The sequence below is a fragment of the Salmo trutta genome, unplaced genomic scaffold (genome assembly GCF_901001165.1).
Source record: "Salmo trutta unplaced genomic scaffold, fSalTru1.1, whole genome shotgun sequence".
Classification (NCBI taxonomy): domain Eukaryota; kingdom Metazoa; phylum Chordata; class Actinopteri; order Salmoniformes; family Salmonidae; genus Salmo; species Salmo trutta.
This window is the reverse complement of record NW_021822911.1, coordinates 11364348-11390165: the sequence shown is the minus strand read 5'-3', so window position 1 is coordinate 11390165 and position 25818 is coordinate 11364348. Positions and strand designations below refer to the sequence as shown.

The 25818-nt window shown below is 43.5% G+C and overlaps 1 protein-coding gene and 1 long non-coding RNA gene across 2 annotated transcripts in view; both read left to right on the top strand.

Annotated features, from left to right (window-relative positions):
• Positions 1 to 25818, top strand: part of LOC115186470 (NLR family CARD domain-containing protein 3) — a 169496-nt gene that overhangs the window by 34971 nt on the left and 108707 nt on the right. Inside the window, exons 9-10 of the mRNA XM_029746093.1 lie at positions 1011 to 1184; positions 1954 to 2000. Of these exons, the coding sequence (XP_029601953.1) occupies positions 1011 to 1184; positions 1954 to 2000 (221 nt within the window). The remainder of the gene's footprint in view (positions 1 to 1010; positions 1185 to 1953; positions 2001 to 25818) is intronic.
• On the top strand, positions 20175 to 20827 carry LOC115186711 (uncharacterized). The gene is made up of 2 exons (XR_003875848.1): positions 20175 to 20363; positions 20729 to 20827. It is a non-coding gene; the product is annotated as an uncharacterized LOC115186711 (long non-coding RNA).

The following is a 25818-nucleotide window of genomic DNA, read 5'->3' as shown; positions in this document are numbered from 1 at the left end:
ATGTTTTGTTGTAGCCTCTGTTATTGGTAATGGTGAGAGGTTAGCATGTTTTGTTGTAGCCTCTGTTACTTGTACTGGTGAGAGGTTAGCATGTTTTGTTGTAGACTGTTATTGGTAATGGTGAGAGGTTAGCATGTTTTGTTGTTGCCTCTGTTATTGGTAATGGTGAGATTAGCATGTTTTGTTGTAGCCTCTGTTATTGGTAATGGTGAGATTAGCATGTTTTGTTGTAGCCTCTGTAACTTTATCACTCTTTATTATTCATAATTCATTCATGATTTTTCTTAATCATGGCATCATCAGGATGAATTTATTAGTGTTAAGAAACATGTTATCTACTCACTTAGACAGAACATTTCTCCAGTCATGATCCACCATTCAGTTACTATTGGACAAAACATAACCCAAAACACAAACAAAACACAACCCAAAACAAACTGCAAATGCAACCAACAAGTTTACAACCAAATACTAAACTTTTGACTACTTTAATACACTTTAAGTTAATTGGTCAGAATACTTATGACTTCTTCAAATAGGGGGCCTAGATACATAAAGTGTTTTCATTTCAATTCGTGAAACATATATATTAAGATTTCCTCAAATAAAAGGTGACATTATATACTGTCACCTCATATGAAACATTTAATCTGAAATCTGAATCTGGAGTTTAGAGCCACATTTAAAATGTTATCTTCACTGTCAAAATAGATATGGTGTGGACTGTATACTCAATACAATCTAAATCTGATACCTCACTGTCTGTCTTTTGACTGATACTGCTTTTAAACTGGTCTGGTCAGTCTACTCAAATATTTGTATTATACATGTTTCTATCTGCAGGCAAAACTTTGATCATTTGTCATTTTGAATAATGATACATTAATTTATGAATAGATATGGCAGGTTTCAGGACACTGATATATCTGAACATTTAGAAAAATATACTGCCACTATTTTCACCACCAAAGAATAGCAGTGTGGTTTTAATATGATTTGACTCTTTGCAGGCTGTCAGGCTGTCTAGTCACAGAGGAAGGCTGTGCTTCTCTGGTCTCAGCTCTGAGGTCAAACCCCTCACACCTGAGAGAGCTGGACCTGAGCTACAATCACCCAGGAGACTCAGGAGTCAGACTGCTCTCTGCTGGACTGGAGGATCCACACTGCAGACTGGAGAAACTCAAGTATGTAGAGGGTTTATGTCAATGTTCATATCAGACATGTTTGACTTATCAGGCTAGTTAAGACAAACATTCTGACCACCACTTGGACAAAGTTATATGCTGACTGTGTGTGTGTGTTTGTGTGTGTGTGTGTGTCTCCAGTGTGTGTGTGTGTGTGTGTGTGTGTGTGTGTGTGTGTGTGTCTGTGTCCAGTGTCTGTGTGTCTGCAGTGTCTGTGTGTCTCAGACTCAGTGAGACACTGGACACACACACACACTGGACGGACACACACACACACACCGGAGACACACACAAACTGGAGACACCCACACACACACTGGACACACACACACTGGAGACACACACACACAGCGGAGACACACACACGCTGGACACACACACACACACACACACACACACACTGGAGACACACACGCTGGACACAAACACACGCTGGACACACACACACACACACAAAAACACAGGAAACACACATACACACACTGGACATACACACACGCACTGGACACACACACACACACAGAAAACACATTTGCTTGAAGTTATTTGCTATATATCCGTGTGTGTGTGTGTGTGTGTGTGTGTGTGTGTGTGTGTGTGTGTGTGTGTGTGTGTGTGTGTGTGTGTGTGTGTGTGTGTGTGTGTGTGTGTGTGTGTGTGTGTGTGTGTGTGTGTGTGTGTGTGTGTGTGTGTGTGTGTGTGTGTGTGTGTGTGTGTGAGTTCAGGTGTATCCCTCAATGACTGTCTGTTTTTCTGCTTACCGCTACAGTGTGGAACATGGTGGAGAGAACACAATGAAACCTGGACTTAGAAAATGTGAGTGTTGACTACTGTGAAGAATTTGACTAAGAATAAGTCTTAATTCAAGTTAAGTCAAAGTCAAAGACCATCATCATTACTTACTTGGTAATGTTAAATATCAGCTGTAGTTCTACAGAAGCAGAAATCAGGGACACCAACGTTTACAAAGAGTTGCTTTGACAATGTGTTTGTCTGTGTATGTGTGTGGCGCTTTCGTGTTACATTAGAAATGTGTGTTTGTGTTCTTGATACATACAGGTGTGTGTGTGTGTGTGTGTGTGTGTGTGTGTGTGTGTGTGTGTGTGTGTGTGTGTGTGTGTGTGTGTGTGTGTGTGTGTGTGTAATTAATGTGAATAGTGTGTTTTATATTACCATACAGTATAACATATGATCATTCAACAAGTCTCAAGTTACCTTAACTTCTCCTTTTGATACCTAGAAACATCTACATTAAATGAATTAGTGAAAAGTGAGTTAACATTCTAATGTGAATGATGATGATTTCTAATATTGTGTCTGGTTTCATCCATCAGATGTCTGTGATCTCACACTGGACCTAAACACAGTACACAGACGCCTCTCTCTGTCTGAGGAGAACAGAAAGGTGATATGTAGGAGAGAGAAGCAGCCGTATCCTGATCACCTAGAGAGATTTGAGGACTGTAAACAGGTGTTGTGTAGAGAGGGTCTGACTGGGCGCTGTTACTGGGAGGTAGAGTGGAGTGGGTACAGGGCTGATATAGGAGTGACATATAAAGGAATCAACAGGAGAGGAAGGGGTATCGACTGTTGGCTTGGATACAATGACAAGTCCTGGAGTCTGTTCTGCTCTGACAACAGTTACTCTGCCTGGCACAATAATAATCGGACTACCATAGACGTCCTCTCTTCCAGCTCCCACAGAGTAGGAGTGTATCTGGACTGGCCAGCCGGCACTCTGTCCTTCTATAGAGCCTCCTCTGACACACTGACCCACCTGATCACATTCACCTCCACATTCACTGAGCCCCTCTATGCTGGATTTGCGTTTGATTATGACTCCTCAATGTCCCTGTAAATAATAACCTGACACACACACACACACACAGACACAATGGACACACACACACACACACACACACACACTAGACACACACTGGACAAACACACACACACACTGGACACACACTGGACACACACACTGGACACACACTCACTGGACACACTGGACACACACACACACACACACTGGACACACACTGGACACAAACTGGACACACACTCACACACACACACACACACACACACACACACACACACACACACACACACTGGACACACACACACACACACACACTGGACACACACTGGACACACACTGGACACAAACTGGACACACACACTGGACACACACACACACACACACACACACACACTGGACACACACACACATTGGACACACACACACATTGGACACACACACAAACATTGGACACACACACAAACATTGGACAAACACACACATTGGAAACACACACACACCCATTGGACACACACACACACACACACCCATTGGACACACACACACACATTGGACACACACACACATTGGACACACACACACATTGGACATATACACAAACAGGCTGGACACTCACACACACATAGACACACAAACACACACACATAGGACACTGGACACACACACACACACTGGACACAGACACACACACACACACACACACACACACAGGACAAACACACAGACACACATAGACACACACACATTGGACACACACACACTGGACACACACACACACAATGGACACATACATTGGACACACACACATATTGGATACACACACGCTGGACACAGACACACACACAAACACTGGACACAGACACATACACACACACTGGACACACACACACACACACACTCACATTGGACACACACACACACACACACACTGGACACAAACACACACACACACATTGGATACAGACACACACACAATCACTGGATACAGACACACACACACATTGGACACACACACACATTGGACACACACACACATTGGACACACACACACACATTGGACACACACACATATACACATTGGACACACACACACAGACACACAAACATACACACACACACACACACACATACTCATTGGACACACACACAAACACGCACACATTGGACATATACACAAACACACTGGACACTCACACACACACAGACACACACATAGGACACTGGACACACACACACACACACACACACACACTGGACACATAAACACACACACACATTGGACACACACACAGACACACACAGACATACACATTGGACACATACACACACACACACACACACACACACATTGGACACACACACACACTGGACACACACACACACTGGACACACACACACACACACACACACTGGACACATACATTGGACACACACACATATTGGACACACACACAAACACTGGACACAGACACACACACACACACACACACACTGGACACAGACACACACAAACGCACACACTGGACACACACACACACACACACACACACTGGACACAAACACACACACACATATTGGATACAGACACACACACAATCACTGGATTAAGACACACACACATTGGACACACAAATTGGACACACACACACTGGACACACACCTTGGACACACACACACACACACACACACATTGGACACACACACATTGTACACACACACATACACACACATTGGACACACACACATACACACAGGCACATTGGACACACACTCACATTGGACACACACACACACACACACACACACTGGACACACAAACACACTGGATACACGCACTGGACACAAACACACTGGACACACACACACACATTGGACACACACACACATATTGGATGCACACACACATGCACACACACTGGACACACACACACACACACACACACACACTGGACACACACACACACACATGCTGGACACACACACACACACACATTGGACGCACACACACAAGCACACACATTGGACACACACTCACATTGGACACACACACACACACACACACTGGACACACAAACACACTGGATACACGCACTGGACACACACACACTGGACACACACACACGCGTCATCCTATAATTGTGAGGACCTTGCCACAGGACTTTCAAATGAGGACCATCATTTCTGATTGGGAACAAACAGACACCTCATTCCAGCACTAAGTGGTCCCACAAACACAGATATCACTTCAAAACCTGAAAAAATCCAATGAAAAAATAGCCATTCAGGGCACCAGCCTAGTGAGGACCAGATAACATTTTAAATGTGGCTCTAAACTCCACATAAACACGGACTCACATAAACACTGACACACACACAATGGACAAACACACACTGGACACTCACACCTGTTAAATCAGTTTCTGGATCACAAGTTCTAGAACAGTTTCTATCTCAGTTCTATCTGCCTGTTAACCTCTATGGGCTAGGTGGGACACTTCAGTCTTCAATAAAAAGAGACCAGTGGTTGCTAGGCAGTTTCTGGACCACAGGTTCTAGAACAGCTTCTATCCCAGTTCTATCTGCCTGTTAAATCAGTTTCTGGATCACAGGTTCTAGAACAGCTTCTATCCCAGTGCTACCTGCCTGTTAAATCAGTTTCTGGACCACAGGTTCTAGAACAGCTTCTATCCCAGATCTATCTGGCTGTTAAATCCGTTTCTGGACCACAGGTTCTAGAACAGCTTATATCCCAGTTCTATCTGCCTGTTAAATCCATTTCTGGACCACAGGTTCTAGAACAGCTTCTATCCCAGTTCTATCTGCCTGTTAAATCAGTTTCTGGATCACAGGTTCTGGAACAGCTTCTATCCCAGTTCTATCTGCCTGTTAAATCAGTTTCTGGACCACAGGTTCTAGAACAGCTTCTATCCCAGTTCTATCTGCCTGTTAAATCAGTTTCTGGATCACAGGTTCTAGAACAGCTTCTATCCCAGTTCTATCTGCCTGTTAAATCAGTTTCTGGATCACAGGTTCTAGAACAGCTTCTATCCCAGTTATATCTGCCTGTTAAATCAGTTTCTGGACCACAGGTTCTAGAACAGCTTCTATCCCAGTTCTATCTGCCTGTTAAATCAGTTTCTGGATCACAGGTTCTAGAACAGCTTCTATCCCAGTTCTATCTGCCTGTTAAATCAATTTCTGGACCACAGGTTCTAGAACAGCTTCTATCCCAGTTCTATCTGCCTGTTAAACCAGTTTCTGGACCACAGGTTCTAGAACAGCTTCTATCCCAGTTCTATCTGCCTGTTAAATCAGTTTCTGGACCACAGGTTCTAGAACAGCTTCTATCCCAGTTCTATCTGCCTGTTAAATCAGTTTCTGGACCACAGGTTCTAGAACAGCTTCTATCCCAGTTATATCTGCCTGTTAAATCAGTTTCTGGACCACAGGTTCTAGAACAGCTTCTATCCCAGTTCTATCTGCCTGTTAAATCAGTTTCTGGATCACAGGTTCTAGAACAGCTTCTATCCCAGTTCTATCTGCCTGTTAAATCAATTTCTGGACCACAGGTTCTAGAACAGCTTCTATCCCAGTTCTATCTGCCTGTTAAACCAGTTTCTGGACCACAGGTTCTAGAACAGCTTCTATCCCAGTTCTATCTGCCTGTTAAATCAGTTTCTGGACCACAGGTTCTAGAACAGCTTCTATCCCAGTTCTATCTGCCTGTTAAATCAGTTTCTGGACCACAGGTTCTAGAACAGCTTCTATCCCAGTTCTATCTGCCTGTTAAATCAGTTTCTGGATCACAGGTTCTAGAACAGCTTCTATCCCAGTTCTATCTGCCTGTTAAATCATAAACCTAAACTGTTGTCATCAGACTATTACAACATGACTGAACTTTTTCGTTCCTTTTCTGATCTTTTACCAATTTGCATTTTTTATGATATATTTTATTATTTGTGTTTGTACCACAGGAGGTTGGTGGGACCTTATTTAGGGAGGACAGGCTTGTAATGGCTGGAGGTGAATAAGTGGAATGGTATCAAACACGTGGTTTCCATGTGTTCCATTTCATTCACTCTGTTCCAGACATTATTATGAGCCGTCCTCCCCTCAGCAGCCTCCTCTGGTATGTACTGTCCTGTATGTGAGAGAGATCCAACAAGGAATTACAATGTATGTATTACTTTTAATACCTGCAAAGGACAAATAAACTACTGGAACTCCTTATGAATGTCTGCAGCCGACAAGAGGTGAAAATATTACAGGAATAGTCTGCAAAATGTTGATGAAGACGTCACTCAATACACCCAAAACAACATGCAGTCTTTCCACAAGACTCCCATGAAGTTATAGTGTGACGTTATGAGTCGACGTTAAAGTAACATTCTCACAACATACTGCACTTGTTTTAACCTGTTTTAGATGTATCCTCTGTTTAAACATTTAAACTCTTACAATAACACCGTTAAAATACCAATGTGATAATTAGTTGTATGTCTTTTATGTTGAATAACTAATTGTATAATTATATATGGACATACGCTCCATAGTTGTACAAGTATACAAGGATATATTGTACTTTTCATAATAAAACATACTTGAAACAAGAAAAGGCATGTTAATTGTGAAAACAATTTCGTTATTGATTTTACGTTGCCTCTCCCAGTTGCAGGTTGACGTTTGTCATGAATCTTGACCTGGAGGCAGAACTGTGCGATTTCCTCTAGATATGTCAGCTGCAAAGTCAGAATTGGCTGTGGAAAATGTTGTTTTATGGTCTTAATTTAAGGGAAGGATTAGCAGTGTGGTTGAGGTTAGGATTAAAATCTGATTGTATTACTTCGTGCCCGTGCCAGCTAGGGAATAATTTGCTGAACTGCCTCCAGGGCAAGATTCATGGCAATAAATGCCAACCTGCCTCCAGGGCAAGATTCATGACAATAAATGCCAACCTGCCTCCAGAACAAGATTCATGACAATAAATGCCAACCTGCCTCCAGAACAAGATTCATGACAATAAATGCCAACCTGCCTCCAGGGCAAGATTCATGACAATAAATGCCAACCTGCCTCCAGGGCAAGATTCATGACAATAAATGCCAACCTGCTTCCAGGGCAAGATTCATGACAATAAATGCCAACCTGCCTCCAAGCTAGTGATGTGGGGGTTCTCTCATAACCCTCGGTCCCCAGGTGGGTAGATGGCAGGTTGAATAAAGAGAAGCTAGTGATGTGGGGGTTCTCTCATAATCCTCAGTCCCCAGGTGGGTAGATGGCAGGTTGAATAAAGAGAAGCTAGTGATGTGGGGGTTCTCTCATAACCCTCAGTCCCCAGGTGGGTGGATGGCAGGTTGAATAAAAAGAAAACAATAGGCAACATAAAACAATCCATAAATGTATAATTATTATGTCATTTACACAAAACATTAAGGACACCTTTCTTTCCATGACAAACTGACCAGGCGTAAATCAATATTAGGAAGGCATCCTTAATGTTTTGTCCACTCAGTGGCTCTGACCCTTTACATAACAGTCAAAGGCGGAGGTGTTGCTAACATTTACGATAGCAAATTTCAATTTACAAAAAAAAAAACAATGACGTTTTCGTCTTTTGAGCTTCTAGTCATGAAATCTATGCAGCCTACTCACTCACTTTTTATAGCTACTGTTTACAGGCCTCCTGGGCCATATGCAGTGTTCCTTACTGAGTTCCCTGAATTCCTATCGGATCTTGTAGTCATAGCAGATAATATTCTAATTTTTGGTGACTTTAACATTCACATGGAAAAGTCCACAGACCCACTCCAAAAGGCTTTTGGAGCCATCATCGACTCAGTGGGTTTTGTCCAACATGTCTCTGGACCTACTCACTGCCACAGTCATACTCTGGACCTAGTTTTGTCCCATGGAATAAATGTTGTGGATCTTAATGTTTTTCCTCATAATCCTGGATTATCGGACCACCATTTTATTGCGTTTACAATTGCAACAAATAATCTGCTCAGACCCCAACCAAGGAAGATTAAAAGTCATGCTATAAATTCTCAGACAACCCAAAGATTCCTTGATGCCCTTCCAGACTCCCTCTGCCTACCCAAGGACGTCAGAGGACAAGAATCGGTTAACCACCTAACCGAGGAACTCAATTTAACCTTGCGCAATACCCTAGATGCAGTTGCACCCCTAAAAATTAAAAACATCTGTCATAAGAAACTAGCTCCCTGGTATACAGAAAATACACGAGCTCTGAAGCAAGCTTCCAGAAAATTGGAACGGAAATGGCGCCACACCAAACTGGAAGTCTTCCGACTAGCTTGGAAAGACAGTACCATGCAGTATCGAAGAGCCCTCACTGCTGCACGATCATCCTATTTTTCCAACTTAATTGAGGAAAATAAGAACAATCCGAAATTTCTTTTTGATACTGTCGCAAAGCTAACTAAAAAGCAGCATTCGCAAATGGAGGATGGCTTTCACTTCAGCAGTAATAAATTTATGAACTTCTTTGAGGAAAAGATCATGATCATTAGAAAGCAAATTACGGACTCCTCTTTAACTTCTTTGGCCTAGGTGGCAGTATTGCGAATTTTGGAAAAAATATGTGCCCATTTTTAACTGCCTCCTACACCAACTCAGAAGCTAGAATATGCGTATTGTTGTTCAGGTTTGGATAGGCAAAAACCTGAGAGATTCCTTTACAGGAAGTGGCCTGTCTGACCATTTAGCTGTGTTCTTTGACATCTCCTTCCAATACAAAAGATCTCTGCGGTAACGTGACACTTTCCAGGGCTTCTATAGGCTGTCAGAAAGCGGGAAAACCCTGAATGTCGTCATTCTAGGCCCAGGCTGAAGCATATTATCCCGTTTGTCAAGTGGCTCATCAGGGGACCTTTAGCTTGAGGCGCGTGCACTGGCCTTTCTGTTTTTCTCTCTTTTTACCAAAACGTACATTCCCGGTTGGAATATTATCTCTTTTCTACGAGCTAAATGGCATAAAAATTGATTTTAAACAGCGGTTGACATGCTTCGAAGTACGGTAATGGAATATTTCAAAAAAATTTGTCACGAAACGCGCCATGCTCGTAACCCATTTCGGATAGTGTCTAGAACTCACGAACAAAACGACGCTGTTTGGATATAACGATGGATTATTTGGGACCAAACCAACATTTGTTATTGAAGGAGAAGTCCTGGGAGTGAATTCTGACGAAGACAACAAAGGTAATGAAACTTTTCTAATAGTAAATCTGATTTCTGTGAGTGCCAAACTTGGTCGGCGTGTAAATGGCTAGCCCTGTGATGCCGGGCTATGTACTGAGAATATTGTAAAATGTGCTTTCACCGAAAAGCTATTTTAAAATCGGACATATCGAGTGCATAGAGGAGTTCTGTATCTATAATTCTTAAAATAATTGTTATGTTTTTTGTGAACGTTTATCGTGAGTAATTTAGTAAATTCACCGGAGGTTTGCGGTGGGTATGCTAGTTCTGAACGTCACATGCTAATGTAAAAAGCTGGTTTTTGATATAAATATGAACTTGATTGAACAAAACATGCATGCATTGTATAACATAATGTCCTAGGGTTGTCATCTGATGAAGATCATCAAAGGTTCGTGCTGCATTTAGCTGTCTTCTGGGTTTTTGTGACATTATATGCTAGCTTGAAAAATGGGTGTCTGATTATTTCTGGCTGGGTACTCTCCTGACATAATCTAATGTTTTGCTTTCGCTGTAAAGCCTTTTTGAAATCGGACAGTGTGGTTAGATTAACGAGAGTCTTGTCTTTAAATAGCTGTAACATAGTCATATGTTTGAGAAATTGAAGTAATAGCAATTCTAAGGTTTTCGAAAATCGCGCCACTGGATTAGACTGGCTGTTACGTAGGTGGGACGATTTGGTGCCGCCTAGCCCAGAGAGGTTAAATCTGGGTATTCCTCCAGGGCTCCATTGTCCTGAGTCTGCACAACTCTGCCAGGACCTAGGATCAAGGGAGATACTAAAGTGTTTTAGTACTATATCTCTTGACACAATGATGAAAATAATCATGGCCTCCAAACCCTCAAGCTGCATACTGGACCCTATTCCAACTAAACTACTGAAAGAGCTGCTTCCTGTGCTTGGCCCTCCTATGTTGAACATAATAAACGGCTCTCTATCCACCGGATGTGTACCAAGCTCACTAAAAGTGGCAGTAATAAAGCCTCTCTTGAAAAAGCCGAATCTTGACCCAGAAATTATAAAAAACTATCGGCCTATATCGAATCTTCCATTCCTCTCAAAAATTTTAGAAAAGGTTGTTGCACAGCAACTCACTGCCTTCCTGAAGACAAACAATGTATATGAAACGCTTCAGTCTGGTTTTAGACCCCATCATAGCACTGAGACTGCACTTGTGAAGGTGGTAAATTACCTTTTAACCTCTTTGGTATAGGGGGCAGTATTGAGAATTTTTGGAAAAAATATGTTCCCATTTTTAACTGCCTCCTACACCAACTCAGAAGCTAGAATATGCATATTATTGTTCAGGTTTGGATAGAAAACACTCTGAATTTTCTAAAACTGTTTGAATGGTGTCTGTGAGTATAACAGAACTCCTATGGCAGGCAAAAACCTGACAAGGCTTCAAGCAGGAAGTACCCTGTCTGACAAGGAGTCGTGCGTCTTACCTCTTTTTATTGAAAAGTAAGGATCTTAGCTGTAACGTGACAATTCCCAGGGCTCCAATAGGCTCTCAGAGCCCGCGAAATAACTGAAGGTTTACGAGGGAACCTCAGGTTGAAATATATTATCGCCTTTTGTAAGTGGATGCTCGGAGGACCTTTCAATGATGCGCGTGCATGAGTCGCTTCTGAGGAGAAATTTTTTTCGGCTGTTTAGGCTCAATGCATACTCCCGGTCGGAATATTAACACTTCTCTATGACATAAATGGCATAAAAATTGGTTTTAAACAGCGGTTGACATGCTTCGAAGTACGGTAATGGAATATTTAGACATTTTTGACAAGCCAATGCGCCATGCGCGACACCGCGAAGAAGCATTCTAGAACTCACGAACAAAACGTCGCTGTTGGAACATAACGATGGATTATTTGGGACCAAACCAACATTTGTTATTGAAGTAGAAGACCTGGCAGTGTATTCTGATGAAGAACAAGCAAGGTAAGAACATTTTTCTTATAGGAAATGTGATTTTGGTGGAGGCTGACCTGGGTGGGTGTCTAAATAGCTAGCCCTGTAATGCCGGGCTATGTACTTAGATTATTGCAAAATGTGCTTCATCCGAAAAGCTATTTTAAAATCGGACATATCGAGTGCATAGAGGAGTAATGTATCTATAATTCTTAAAATAATTGTTATGCTTTTTGTGAACGTTTATCGTGAGTAATTTAGCAAACTGTTAGTAAATTCAACGGAAGTTTGCGGGGGGTATGCGTTTTCTGAACGTCACATGCTAATGCAAAAAGCTGTTTTTTGATATAAATATGAACTTGATTGAACAGACATGCATGTATTGTATAACACAATGTCCTAGGTGTGTCATCTGATGAAGATCATCAAAGGTTAGTGCTGCATTTAGATATGGTTTGGGTTTATGTGACATGATATGCTAGCTTGAAAAATGGCTGTGTGATTATTTCTGGCTGGGTACTCTGCTGACATAATCTAATGTTTTGCTTTTGTTGTAAAGCCTTTTTGAAATCGGACAGTGGGGTTAGATTAACGAGATTCTTGTCTTTAAATAGCTGTGAAATAGTCATATGTTTGAGAAATTGAAGTTATAGCATTTCTAACGATTCAAAAATCGCGCCACTGGATTGAAGTGGCTGTTACGTAGGTGGGACGAAATCGTCCCACATAGCCCAGAGAGGTTAATGACGTCAGACCGAGGCTCTGCATCTGTCCTCATGCTCCAAGATCTTAGTGCCGCTTTTGATACCATCGATCACCACATTCTTTTGGAGAAATTGGAAACCCAAATTGGTCTACATGGACAAGTTCTGGCCTGGTTTAGATCTTATCTGTCGGAAAGATATCAGTTTGTCTCTGTGAATGGTTCGTCCTCTGACAAATCAATTGTAAATTTCGGTGTTCCTCAAGGTTCCGTTCTAGGACCACTATTGTTTTCACTATATATTTTACCTCTTGGGGATGTCATTCGAAAACATAATGTTAAATTTCACTGCTATGCGGACGACACACAGCTGTACATTTCAATGAAACATGGTGAAGCCCCAAAATTGCCCTCGCTAGAAGCCTGTGTTTCAGACATAAGGAAGTGGATGGCTGCAAATTTTCTACTTTTAAACTCGGACAAAACAGAGATGCTTGTTCTAGGTCCCAAGAAACAAAGAGATCTTCTGTTGAATCTGACAATTAATCTGGATGGTTGTACAGTCGTCTCAAATAAAACTGTGAAGGACCTCGGCGTTACTCTGGACCCTGATCTCTCTTTTGAAGAACACATCAAGACTGTTTCAAGGACAGCTTTTTTCCATCTACGTAACATTGCAAAAATCAGAAACTTTCTGTCCAAAAATGACGCAGAAAAATGTATCCATGCTTTTGTTACTTATAGGCTCGACTACTGCAATGCTCTACTTTCCGGCTACCCGGATAAAGCACTAAGCAAACTTCAGTTAGTGTCAAATACGGCTGCTAGAATCCTGACTAGAACCAAAAAATTTGATCATATTACTCCAGTGCTAGCCTCCCTACATTGGCTTCCTGTTAAGGCAAAGGCTGATTTCAAGGTTTTACTGCTAACCTACAAAGTATTACATGGGCTTGCTCCTACCTATCTTTGCGATTTGGTCCTGCCGTACATACCTATACGTACGCTACGGTCACAAGACGCAGGCCTCCTAATTGTCCCTAGAATTTCTAAGCAAACGGCTGGAGGTAGGGCTTTCTCCTATAGAGCTCCATTTTTATGGAATGGTCTGCCTACCCGTGTGAGAGACGCAGACTCAGTCTCAACCTTTAAGTCTTTACTGAAGACTTATCTCTTCAGTAGGTCCTATGATTAAGTATAGTCTGGCCCAGGAGTGTGAGGGTGAACGGAAAGGCTGGAGCAACGAACCGCCCTTGCTGTCTCTGCCTTGCCGGTTCCCCTCTTTCCACTGGGATTCTCTGCCTCTAACCCTTTTACAGGGGCTGAGTCACTGACTTACTGGTGTTCTTCCATGCCGTCCATGGGAGGGGTGCGTCACTTGAGTAGGTTGAGCCACTGACGTGGTCTTCCTGTCTGGGTTGGCGCCCCCCCTTGGGTTGTGCCGTGGCGGAGATCTTTGTGGGCTATACTCGGCCTTGTCTTCGGACGGTAAGTTGGTGGTTGTAGACATCCCTCTAGTGGTGTGGGGGCTGTGCTTTGGCAAAGTGGGTGGGGTTATATCCTGCCTGTTTGGCCCTGTCCGGGGGTATCATCGGATGGGGCCACAGTGTCTTCTGATCCCTCCTGTTTCAGCCTCCAGTATTTATGCTGCAGTAGTTTATGTGTCGGGGGGCTAGGGTCAGTCTGTTACATCTGGAGTATTCTCTTGTCTTATCCGGTGTCCTGTGTGAATGTAAATATGCTCTCTCTAATTCTCTCTTTCTCTCTTTCTTTCTTTCTCTCGGAGGACCTGAGCCCTAGGACCATGCCTCGGGACTACCTGGCATGATGACTCCTTGCTGTCCCCAGTCCACCTGGCCATGCTGCTGCTCCAGTTTCAACTGTTCTGCCTGCGGCTACGGAACCCTGACCTGTTCACCGGACGTGCTTGTTGCACCCTCGACAACTACTATGATTATTATTATTTGACCATGCTGGTCATTTACAAACATTTTAACATCTTGACCATGTTCTGTTATAATATCCACCCGGCACAGCCAGAAGAGGACTGGCCACCCCTCATAGCCTGGTTCCTCTCTAGGTTTCTTCCTAGGTTTTTGGCCTTTCTCTGGAGTTTTTCCTAGGGAGTTTTTCCCAGCCACCGTGCTTATTTCACATGCATTGCTTGCTGTTTGGGGTTTTAGGCTGGGTTTCTGTACAGCACTTTGAGATTTCAGCTGATGTACGAAGTGCTATATAAATAAATTTGATTTGATTTGATTCGAATCCTAATTACCAGGAATCCTTCTTTAAATTTCCCCAAATGCTTCCACAGTGATGCTCTCTCACAGCTGCTCCAGGGGCTCTTGGGTTGAGGAGTCATTCTCTTCTAACCTGATCACAGCTGCTCCAGGGCCTCTTGGGTTGAGGAGTCATTCTCTTCTAACCTAATCACAGCTGCTCCAGGGCCTCTTGGGTTGGGGAGTCATTCTCTTCTAACCTGATCACAGCTGCTCCAGGGCCTCTTGGGTTGAGGAGTCATTCTCTTCTAACCTAATCACAGCTGCTCCAGGTCCTCTTGGGTTGAGGAGTCATTCTCTTCTAACCTGATCACAGCTGCTCCAGGGCCTCTTGGGTTGAGGAGTCATTTGCTTCTAACCTGATCACAGCTGCTCCAGGGCCTCTTGGGTTGAGGAGTCATTCTCTTCTAACCTGATCACAGCTGCTCCAGGTCCTCTTGGGTTGAGGAGTCATTCTCTTCTAACCTGATCACAAACAAAGACAAGATTCAAACAAATAAACATGATGGTCCAACATAATAAGTATAGTAATAGTAAAAGTAATTCCATAGTAATTCCAAGATGGCGTAGCAGTTCAGGCCTCCTCTTGTCGTGTCCCGTGTATATATATTTACATATTTTTCTTCACATATCTTTTTACATTTTTTCTTCTAAAAACTCAACCTCAAAGCACTCTCCTGCAACCCGCCTCACCAATTAAAAAAAATAAAGTATTATTTACCTCATCTGAAATCCACAACAGAAGCTAGCCAGAGGTTAGCCATTTTCACTGGCTAACGTTGGAGTTCAGCTAGCCACAGTTAGCTGTCCTCAGCTATCCATTAGCTCAAAAAGCTATCGCCAGTTTTTTTGTACAGAGCGACTCAGACCAGAGCATACCGGACCTATTCTCTCTTCTTTCCCCGATTTATACCGCAGGCTCTGGACATTTACACCTGGATCTTGCAGCTAACTAGCTGCTACCTGAGTGACTATTGGCAACGTCGGTCCCGGAATTAACACACATTATTCCGGAGCTAGCCAGCTGAAGAGTTCCGTCAGCCACTCGTGGGCTTTTCCTGAGCTAGCCAGCTGAAGTGTCTCCTGGGCTACAATCACCTATCCTGACCCGTTTTACTGCCGATGCGGAGCCCCATCGGGCCTTCACAACTGGACCACCGACGTTATCTGCCCGAGGGAGTTATCCAACTGGCCCCTCCGTCGCGACGTAACCTGATCGCCCATCTGCAGCCGGCTAATCGTTAGCTGTCTTATCGGCTGCGATCTGAATAGGTCTATCGGACACTTTTCTTGGGCCACTATAACTATTTTGCCAACTTGGACAGGTCCCCCCTTCCACACGGAACCCCACTAACCCACAGACGGAAACGCACGAGGTGGCTAAAAACAGCCCTCCCTCCATCTTCCACCAGCTTGCTACCTATGGCCCGGCTAGCTGTCTGAATCTCACTGGACCCTTTGATCACTCGGCTAAGCATGCCTCTCCTTAATGTCAATATGCAATGTCCATTGCTGTTCTGGTTAGCGTTTATTGGCTTATTTCACTGTAGAGCCTCTAGCCCTGCTCATTATACCTTATCCAACCTCTCAGTTCCTCCACTCACACATGCTATGACATCTTCTGGTTTCAATGATGTTTCTAGAGACAATATCTCTATCATCATCACTAAATGCCTAGGTTTACCTCCTCTGTATTCACATCCCACCATACCTTTGTCTGTACATTATACCTTGAAGCTATTTTATCGCCCCCAGAAACCTGCTCCTTTTTCTCTCTATTCTGGACGTCACAGACGATCAATTCCGTACCCTCATACTCATTCTTCTCTGCTCCTCTGGGGATGTAGAGGTGAATCCAGGCCCTGCAGTGCCTGGCTCCACTCCTACTCCCCAGGCGCTCTCTTTTGATGACTTCTGTAACCGTAATAGCCTTGGTTTCATGCATGTTAACATTAGAAGCCTCCTCCCTAAGTTTGTTTTATTCACTGCTTTAGCACACTCTGCCAACCCGGATGTCCTAGCTGTGTCTGAATCTTGGCTTAGGAAGTCCACCAAAAACTCTGAAATCTTCATCCCCAACTACAACGTTTTCAGACAAGATAGAACGACCAAAGGGGGCGGTGTTGCAATCTACTGTAGATATAGCCTGCAGAGTTCTGTCCTGCTATTCAGGTCTGTACCCAAACAATTTCAACTTCTACTTTTAAAAATCCACCTCTCCAAAAACAAGTCTCTCACCGTCGCCGCCTGCTATAGACCCCCCTCGGCCCCTAGCTGTGCTCTGGACACCATAGGTGAACTGATTGCCCCCCATCTATCTTCAGAGCTCGTGCTACTAGGTGACCTAAACTGGGACATGCTTAACACCCCAGCCATCCTACAATCCAAGCTTGATGCCCTCAATCTCACACAAATTATTAATGAACCCACCAGGTACAACCCCAAAGCCGCAAACACTGGCACCCTCATAGATATCATCCTAACCAACGTGCCCTCTAAATACACCTCTGCTGTTTTCAACCAAGATCTCAGCGATCACTGCCTCATTGCCTGCACCCGCAATGGGTCAGCGGTCAAACGACCTCCACTCATCACTGTCAAACACTCCCTGAAACATTTCAACGAGCAAGCTTTTCTAATCGACCTGGCCCTGGTATCCTGGAAGGATATTGACCTCATCCCGTCAGTAGAGGATCCTTGGTTATTTTTTTTAAATGCCTTCCTCACCATCTTAAATAAGCATGCCCCTTTCAAGAAATTTAGAACCAGGAACAGATATAGCCCTTGGTTCTCCCCAGACCCGACTGCCCTTAACCAACACAAAAATATCCTGTGGCGTTCTGCATTAGCATCGAACTGCCCCCGCGATATGCAACTTTTCAGGGAAGTTAGAAACCAATACACACAGGCAGTTAGAAACGCCAAGGTTAGCTTTTTCAAACAGAAATTTGCTTCCTGCAACTCAAACTCTAAAAAGTTCTGGGACATTGTAAAGTCCATGGAGAATAAGAACACCTCCTCCCAACTGCCCACTGCACTGAGGATAGGAAACTCTGTCTCCACTGATAAGCCCACTATAATTGAGAATTTCAATAAGCATTTTTCTACGGCTGGCCATGCTTTCCACCTAACTACCCCTACTGCATTCAACAGCACTGCACCCCCCACAGCTACTCGCCCAAGCCTCCCCCATTTCTCCTTCTCCCAAATCCATTCAGCTGATGTTCTGAAAGAGCTGCAAAATCTGGACCCCTACAAATCAGCTGGGCTTGACAATCTGGACCCTTTCTTTCTAAAATTATCTGCCAAAATTATTGCAACCCCTATTACTAGCCTGTTCAACCTCTCTTTCGTGTCGTCTGAGATTCCCATAGATTGGAAAGCAGCTGCTGTCATCCCTCTCTTCAAAGGAGGTGACACTCTTGACCCAAATTGCTACAGACCTATATCCATCCTACCCTGCCTTTCTAAGGTCTTCGAAAGCCAAGTCAACAAACACATTACCGACCATTTCGAATCCCACCGCACCCTCTCCGCTATGCAATCTGGTTTCAGAGCTGGTCATGGGTGCACCTCAGCCCCGCTCAAGGTCCTAAACGACGTCATAACCGCCATCGATAAGAAACAATACTGTGCTGCCATATTCATTGTCCTGGCCAAGGCTTTTAATTTTGTTAATCACCACATCCTCATCGGCAGACTCAGTAGCCTTGGTTTCTCAAACGATTGCGTTGCCTGGTTCACCAACTACTTCTCTGACAGAGTTCAGTGTGTCAAATCGGAGGGCCTGCTGTCTGGACCTCTGGCAGTCTCTATGGGGGTACCACAGGGTTCAATTCTTGGGCCAACTCTTTTCTCTGTATACATCAATGGTGTCGCTCTTGCTGCTGGTGAATCTCTGATCCACCTCTACGCAGACGACACCATTCTGTATACTTCTGGCCCTTCTTTGGACATTGTGTTAACTAACCTCCAGATGAGCTTCAATGCCATTCAACTCTCCTTCCGTGGTCTCCAACTGCTCCTAAACACAAGTAAAACTAAATGCATGCTCTTCAACCGATCGCTGCCTGCACCTGCCTGCCTGTCCAGCATCACTTCTCTGGACGGTTCTGACTTAGAATTTGTGGACAACTACAAATACCTAGGTGTCTGGTTAGACTGTAAACTCTCCTTCCAGACTCACATCAATCATCTCCAATCCAAAGTTAAATCTAGAATTGGCTTCCTATTTCGCAACAAAGCATCCTTCACTCATGCTGCCAAACATACCCTCGTAAAACTGACCATCCTACCAATCCTCGACTTTGGCGATGTCATTTACAAAACAGCCTCCAATACCCTACTCAACAAGCTGGATGCAGTATATCACAGTGCCATCCGTTTTGTCACCAAAGCCCCATATACTACCCACCACTGCGACCTGTACGCTCTCGTTGGCTGGCCTTCGCTTCATAATCGTCGCCAAACACATTGGCTCCAGGTCATCTACAAGACCCTGCTAGGTAAAGTCCCCCCTTATCTCCGCTCACTGGTCACCATAGCAGCACCCACCTGTAGCACACTTTCCAGCAGGAAATCTCTCTGGTCACCCCTGAAGCCAACTCCTCCTTTGGTCGTCTCTCCTTCCAGTTCTCTGCTGCCAATGACTGGAACGAACTACAAAAATCTCTGAAACTGGAAACACTTATCTCCTTCACTAGCTTTAAGCACCAGCTATCAGAGCAGCTCCCAGATCACTGCACCTGTACATAGCCCATCTATAATTTAGCCCAAACAACTACCTCTTCCCCTACTGTATTTATTTATTTTATTTATTTTGCTCCTTTGCACCATATTATTTATATTTTAACTTTGAACTTTCTTCAAACTACAAATCTACCATTCCAGTGTTTTACTTGCTATACTTTATTTACTTTGCCACCATGGAGGCAGAACTGTGTGATTTCCCCTAGAATTGACTAATCAAATCAAATTTTATTGGTCACATACACATGGTTAGCAAATGTTAATGCGAGTGTAGCGAAATGCTTGTGCTTCCATTTTCGACAGTGCAACAATATCTAACAGGTAATATCTAACAACTCCAGAACAAAATACCTGCACACAAATCTCAGTAAAGGAATGGAATAGGACAATTTAAATATATGCCAAACTGCCTCCCAGTCATCCCCTCCTTATCTTTACAAGGCTGCAGAACATGGAAGCTAGTGATGTGGGGGTTCTCTCATAACCCTCGGTCCCCAGGTGGGTAGATGGCAGGTTGTATAAAGAGAAGCTAGTTATGTGGGGGTTCTCTCATAACCCTCAGTCCCCAGGTGGGTAGATGGCAGGTTGTATAAAGAGAAGCTAGTGATGTGGGGGTTCTCTCATAACCCTCGGTCCCCAGGTGGGTAGATGGCAGGTTGAATAAATAGAAAACAATAGGCAACATAAAACAATCCATAAATGTATAATTATTATGTAATTTACACAAAACAATAAAAAAATAAAAATAAAACATTTAAAAGCCAGTCCTAAATGTGAGATAGTCATGTGAGCAGTTCACTGTCCGGCCACTAGATGGGGTGTTACTGAACACAGCAGCACAGTGAGTATTTATAGGTCCCCAGGTGGGTAGATGGCAGGTTGAATAAATAGAAAACAATAGGCAACATAAAGCAATCCATAAATGTATAATTATTATGTAATTTACACAAAACATTAAGGACACCTTTCTTTCCATGACAAACTGACCAGGCGTAAGTCAATATTAGGAAGGTATCCTTAATGTTTTGTCCACTCAGTGGCTTTGACCCTTTACGTAACAGTCAATCCTCTTTTCCAGGAAACCTTCTTTAAATTTCCCCAAATGCTTCCACACTGATGCTCTCTCACTGCTGCTCCAGGGGCTTTTGGGTTGAGGAGTCATTCTCTTCTAACCTGATCACAGCTGCTCCAGGGCCTCTTGGGTTGAAGAGTCATTCTCTTCTAACCTAATCACAAACAAAGAAAAGATTCAAACAAATAAACATGATGGTCACAACATGGTCCAACACAATGGGGGGGGGGGCATAGGGAAGGTAGGGGAGAGGAGGTGGGGGGGTATAGGGAAGGTAGGGGAGAGGAGGGGGGTATAGGGAAGGTAGGGGAGAGGAGGGGGTATAGGGAAGGTAGGGGAGAGAGGGGGCATAGGGAAGGTAGGGGAGAGGAGGGGGTATAGGGAGGGTAGGGGAGAGGAGGGGGGTATAGGGAAGGTAGGGGAGAGGAGGGGGTATAGGGATGGTAGGAGAGAGGAGGGGGTTGAGGGAAGGTAGGGGAGAGGAGGGGGTATAGGGATGGTAGGAGAGAGGAGGGGGTATAGGGATGGTAGGAGAGAGGAGGGGGTATAGGGAAGGTAGGGGAGAGGAGGGGGGTATAGGGAAGGTAGGGGAGAGGAGGGGGTATAGGGAAGGTAGGGGAGAGGAGGGGGTATAGGGAAGGTAGGGGAGAGGAGGGGGGACTTCCTTCATGTCAGGTAAGCAGCCTCCAAGTCTACCCTCACCAACTGACCAGACTGAGTGAGTTCTGAACATCCCTCTCTGTCCTCTGATGCTGCTTCCAAGTCTTCTTGGGTCTTTCTGGTGTCTCTGTCTTGACTATTTAGTGAGTTTTTTCAGTTCTTTCCCAGGCTGCCTGAAAAACACAAAAAGATGGCTCATACATAAGAGTTATAAACTATAAAAATAAAGAGAATCCCACACTTCATATATAAACTCCCAGTAATTTATTGGGTATTTACCAACGTTTCAGCATCACTGTGCCTTCTTCAGGGTGATGTCATCAATACTTGAACCAGGTTATGTGGACGAACAGTGCAATTAGTGCAACCAATGATAATAGAGAGGGGTGTGTCATAATGATTAAGTTAATTACAATGAATTAATGAAACTTAAAAAAAACAGTTTATGGCATATTAAATATTAAAAAATAGTAGGGTATATTATATATATCCGTCTCTCCATGTAATCTGATTCATTATGATCTAGGATCAGGTCCCCCCTCTCCATGTAATCTGATTCATTATGATCTAGGATCAGGTCCCCCCTCTCCATGTAATCTGATTCATTATGATCTAGGATCAGGTCCCCCCTCTCCATGTAATCTAATTCATTATGATCTAGGATCAGGTCCCCCCTCTCCATGTAATCTAATTCATTATGATATAGGATCAGGTCCCCCTCTCCATGTAATCTGATTCATTATGATCTAGGATCAGGTCCCCCCTCTCCATGTAATCTGATTCATTATGATCTAGGATCAGGTCCCCCCTCTCCATGTAATCTGATTCATTATGATCTAGGATCAGGTCCCCCCTCTCTATGTAATCTGATTCATTATGATCTAGGATCAGGTCCCCCTCTCCATGTAATCTCATTCATTATGATCTAGGATCAGGTCCCCCCTCTCCATGTAATCTGATTAATTATGATCTAGGATCAGGTCCCCCCTCTCAATGTAATCTGATTCATTATGATCTAGAATCAGGTCCCCCCTCTCCATGTAATCTAATTCATTATGATATAGGATCAGGTCTCCCCTCTCCATGTAATCTAATTCATTATGATATAGGATCAGGTCTCCCCCTCTACATGTAATCTAATTCATTATGATATAGAATCAGATCTCCCCCTCTCCATGTAATCTGATTCATTATGATATAGGATCAGGTCCCCCCTCTCCATGTAATCTGATTCATTATGATATAGGATCAGGTCTCCCCAACTCCATGTAATCTGATGAATTATGATCTAGGATCAGGTCCCCCCCTCTCCATGTAATCTGATTCATTATGATCTAGGATCAGGTCCCCCCTCTCCATGTAATCTGATTCATTATGATACAGGATCAGGTCCCTCCTCTCCATGTAATCTGATTCATTATGATCTAGGATCAGGTCCCCTCCTCTCCATGTAATCTGATTCATTATGATCTAGGATCAGGACCTCCCTCTCCATGTAATCAAATTCATTATGATCTAGGATCAGGTCCCCCCCTCTCCATGTAATCTGATTCATTATGATCTAGGATCAGGTCCCTCCTCTCCATGTAATCTGATTCATGATGATCTAGGATCAGGTCCCCCTCTCCATGTAATCTGATTCATTATGATCTAGGATCAGGTCCCCCTTCTCCATGTAATCTGATTCATTATGATCTAGGATCAGGTCCCCCCTCTCCATGTAATCTCATTCATTATGATCTAGGATCAGGTCCCCCCCTCTCCATGTAATCTGAGATGGGGGGGATCTAATTCCATTATGATCTAGGATCAGGTCCCCCTCTCCATGTAATCTGATTCATTATGATCTAGGATCTTTTATTTTTATTATTTCACCTTTATTTAACCAGGTGGCTAGTTGAGAACAGGTCCTTTATTTAACCAGGTTGGCCAGTTGAGAATAAGTTCTCATTTACAACTGCGACCTGGCCAAGATAAAGCAAAGCAGTGCGACAGAAACAACAACACAGAGTTACATGGAATAAACAAGCGTACAGTCAACACAAAATAAAAAAGAAAGTCTATATACAGTGTGTGCAAATGGCATGAGGAGGTATGGCAATAAATAGGCCGTAGTAGCAAAGTAGTCACAATTTAGCAGATTAACACTGGAGTGATAGATGAGCAGATGATGATGTGTAAGTAGTGATACTGGTGTGCAAATAAGCAGAAAGTAAATAAAATCAATATGGGGATGAGGTAGGTAGATTGGGTGGGCTATTTACAGATGGACTATGTACAGCTGCAGAGATCCGTTAGCTGCTCAGATAGCTGATGTTTAAAGTTAGTGATGGAGCAATAAGTCTCCGGCTTCAGTGATTTTTACAATTCGTTCCAGTCATTGGCAGCAGAGAACTGGAAGGAAAGGCGGCCAAAAGAGGTGTTGGCTTTGGGGATGACCAGTGAGATGTACCTGCTGGAGCGCGTGCAACGGGTGGGTGTTGTTATGGTGACCAGTGAGCTGAGATAAGGCGGAGCTTTACCTAGCATAGACTTGTAGATGACCTGGAACCAGTGGGTCTGGCGACGAATATGTAGCGAGGGCCAGCCGACTAGAATGACCTGAGTTGCAATCATGAAAAAAAACTACTCGGCCTTCATGGTTTGACATTGACAACATTGGGAGAGATGAGAGCTGACGTTTTAGTAAATGTGCAGATTACGTATCTCAGTCACAGACAAGAAGCTCAATTAAGACATTATCTTCACCACTGGGACTGGGGACAACAGGACCACAGGTCAAATAATACAGCTCAACACTTCCACACTACCACAGTGAGTAGAATCAGGCTTCTGAACACAGAAAACTTGCAGAATTATTAATGATGAATTGTATTAGACGTTATTAGACATTTCTGTTGTTGAGGAGGATGGGAGACCCACAGAGACGTCAAAATGTGTTTCAAAAATCGTCAAAGAGTAATTATTTTAACCTAAAGCATTTAATAAAGACACTTATAGTACAATATTATGGGGAATAGGAATGAGAGGGCTACTTACACCATTTTGGGAAGGGATCACAGCAGTGATTGAATGAGGGCATGAGGCACGAGTTGAGGTGTTCAGAGGCTTGACCAGTGCAGGACAGGATTTGACTGGGAAGACAATAACACAAAAACACTACACAGTGAGACAAAAGAGCTAAGAATGAGTTAGTCCAAGCAAGGAGTCAAATCATAGACGTGTAATAATGTGATTGTGATTGTGATTGACTCTACATAAAGTAATGAGAGAAAAATCGACAGGGGTTTCCTCACAGTGCTTGGAGAGGAAACATTCACTGTGCCAGTGGATGAGTGGACACATGAGACGTGGCTTCCAGTTCATGTGAGGAGGTAGTTGACAATGGTAGTGGAGTGGTCATCGCTTGTTAAATTATGGAACAGGAGGGGACTCAGCTGGAAATACAACAAAGTACCTGACAATAGCTGAGAACGGCAAGCAGACTGGTGGCAACCATAGGTCCCAGAGTGGGGGGGGGGCAATTTTTCTGCCCTGGGGCCCAGAGTTTGTCCTTATCTGTTGACCTAACCAGGAAAACTCTGGACCCTATAAGGTATGACAGTGAGGAACCAGTTTTAACTAATCAGGGCACATGGTTTTAATAACTCTTAGGGATCGTGGACCACTAGCGGAACACAAAATACAAGTGTCATACATTTAAAAGCTTAGAATCTTGGCAATCGAACTGCGTTGTCAGATTTCAAAAAGGCTTTACGGTGAAAGTATAGCATTTGATTATCTGAGGACAGCACCCCACAACAACATATTTTCCAAACAAGCAGAGGCGTCACATAATCCCAAATAGCGCTAAAATAAATCACTTACCTTTGAAGATCTTCCTCTGTTTGCAATCCCAAGGGTCCCAGCTACACAATGAATGGTCGTTTTGTTCGAAAAAGTCCTTCTTTATATCCCAAATTAGTCTGTTTAGCAGGCGCCATGACTTCAGAAATCCACTCCTTCAACATGCAGACAAAGAAGTTCTAAAAGCTACCAGTAAACTTCGTCCAAACAAGTCAAACAATGTGTCTATATCATCCTCAGGTTGTCTAAAATGTAAATAAACTATAATATTTCATACGGAAAGTACTGTGTTCAATAGGAACGCCAAATTCGCAAGTGCGCACCCTCTCCAAGAACACTGATGTGACCCAAGCAGTCAGCTCACTGA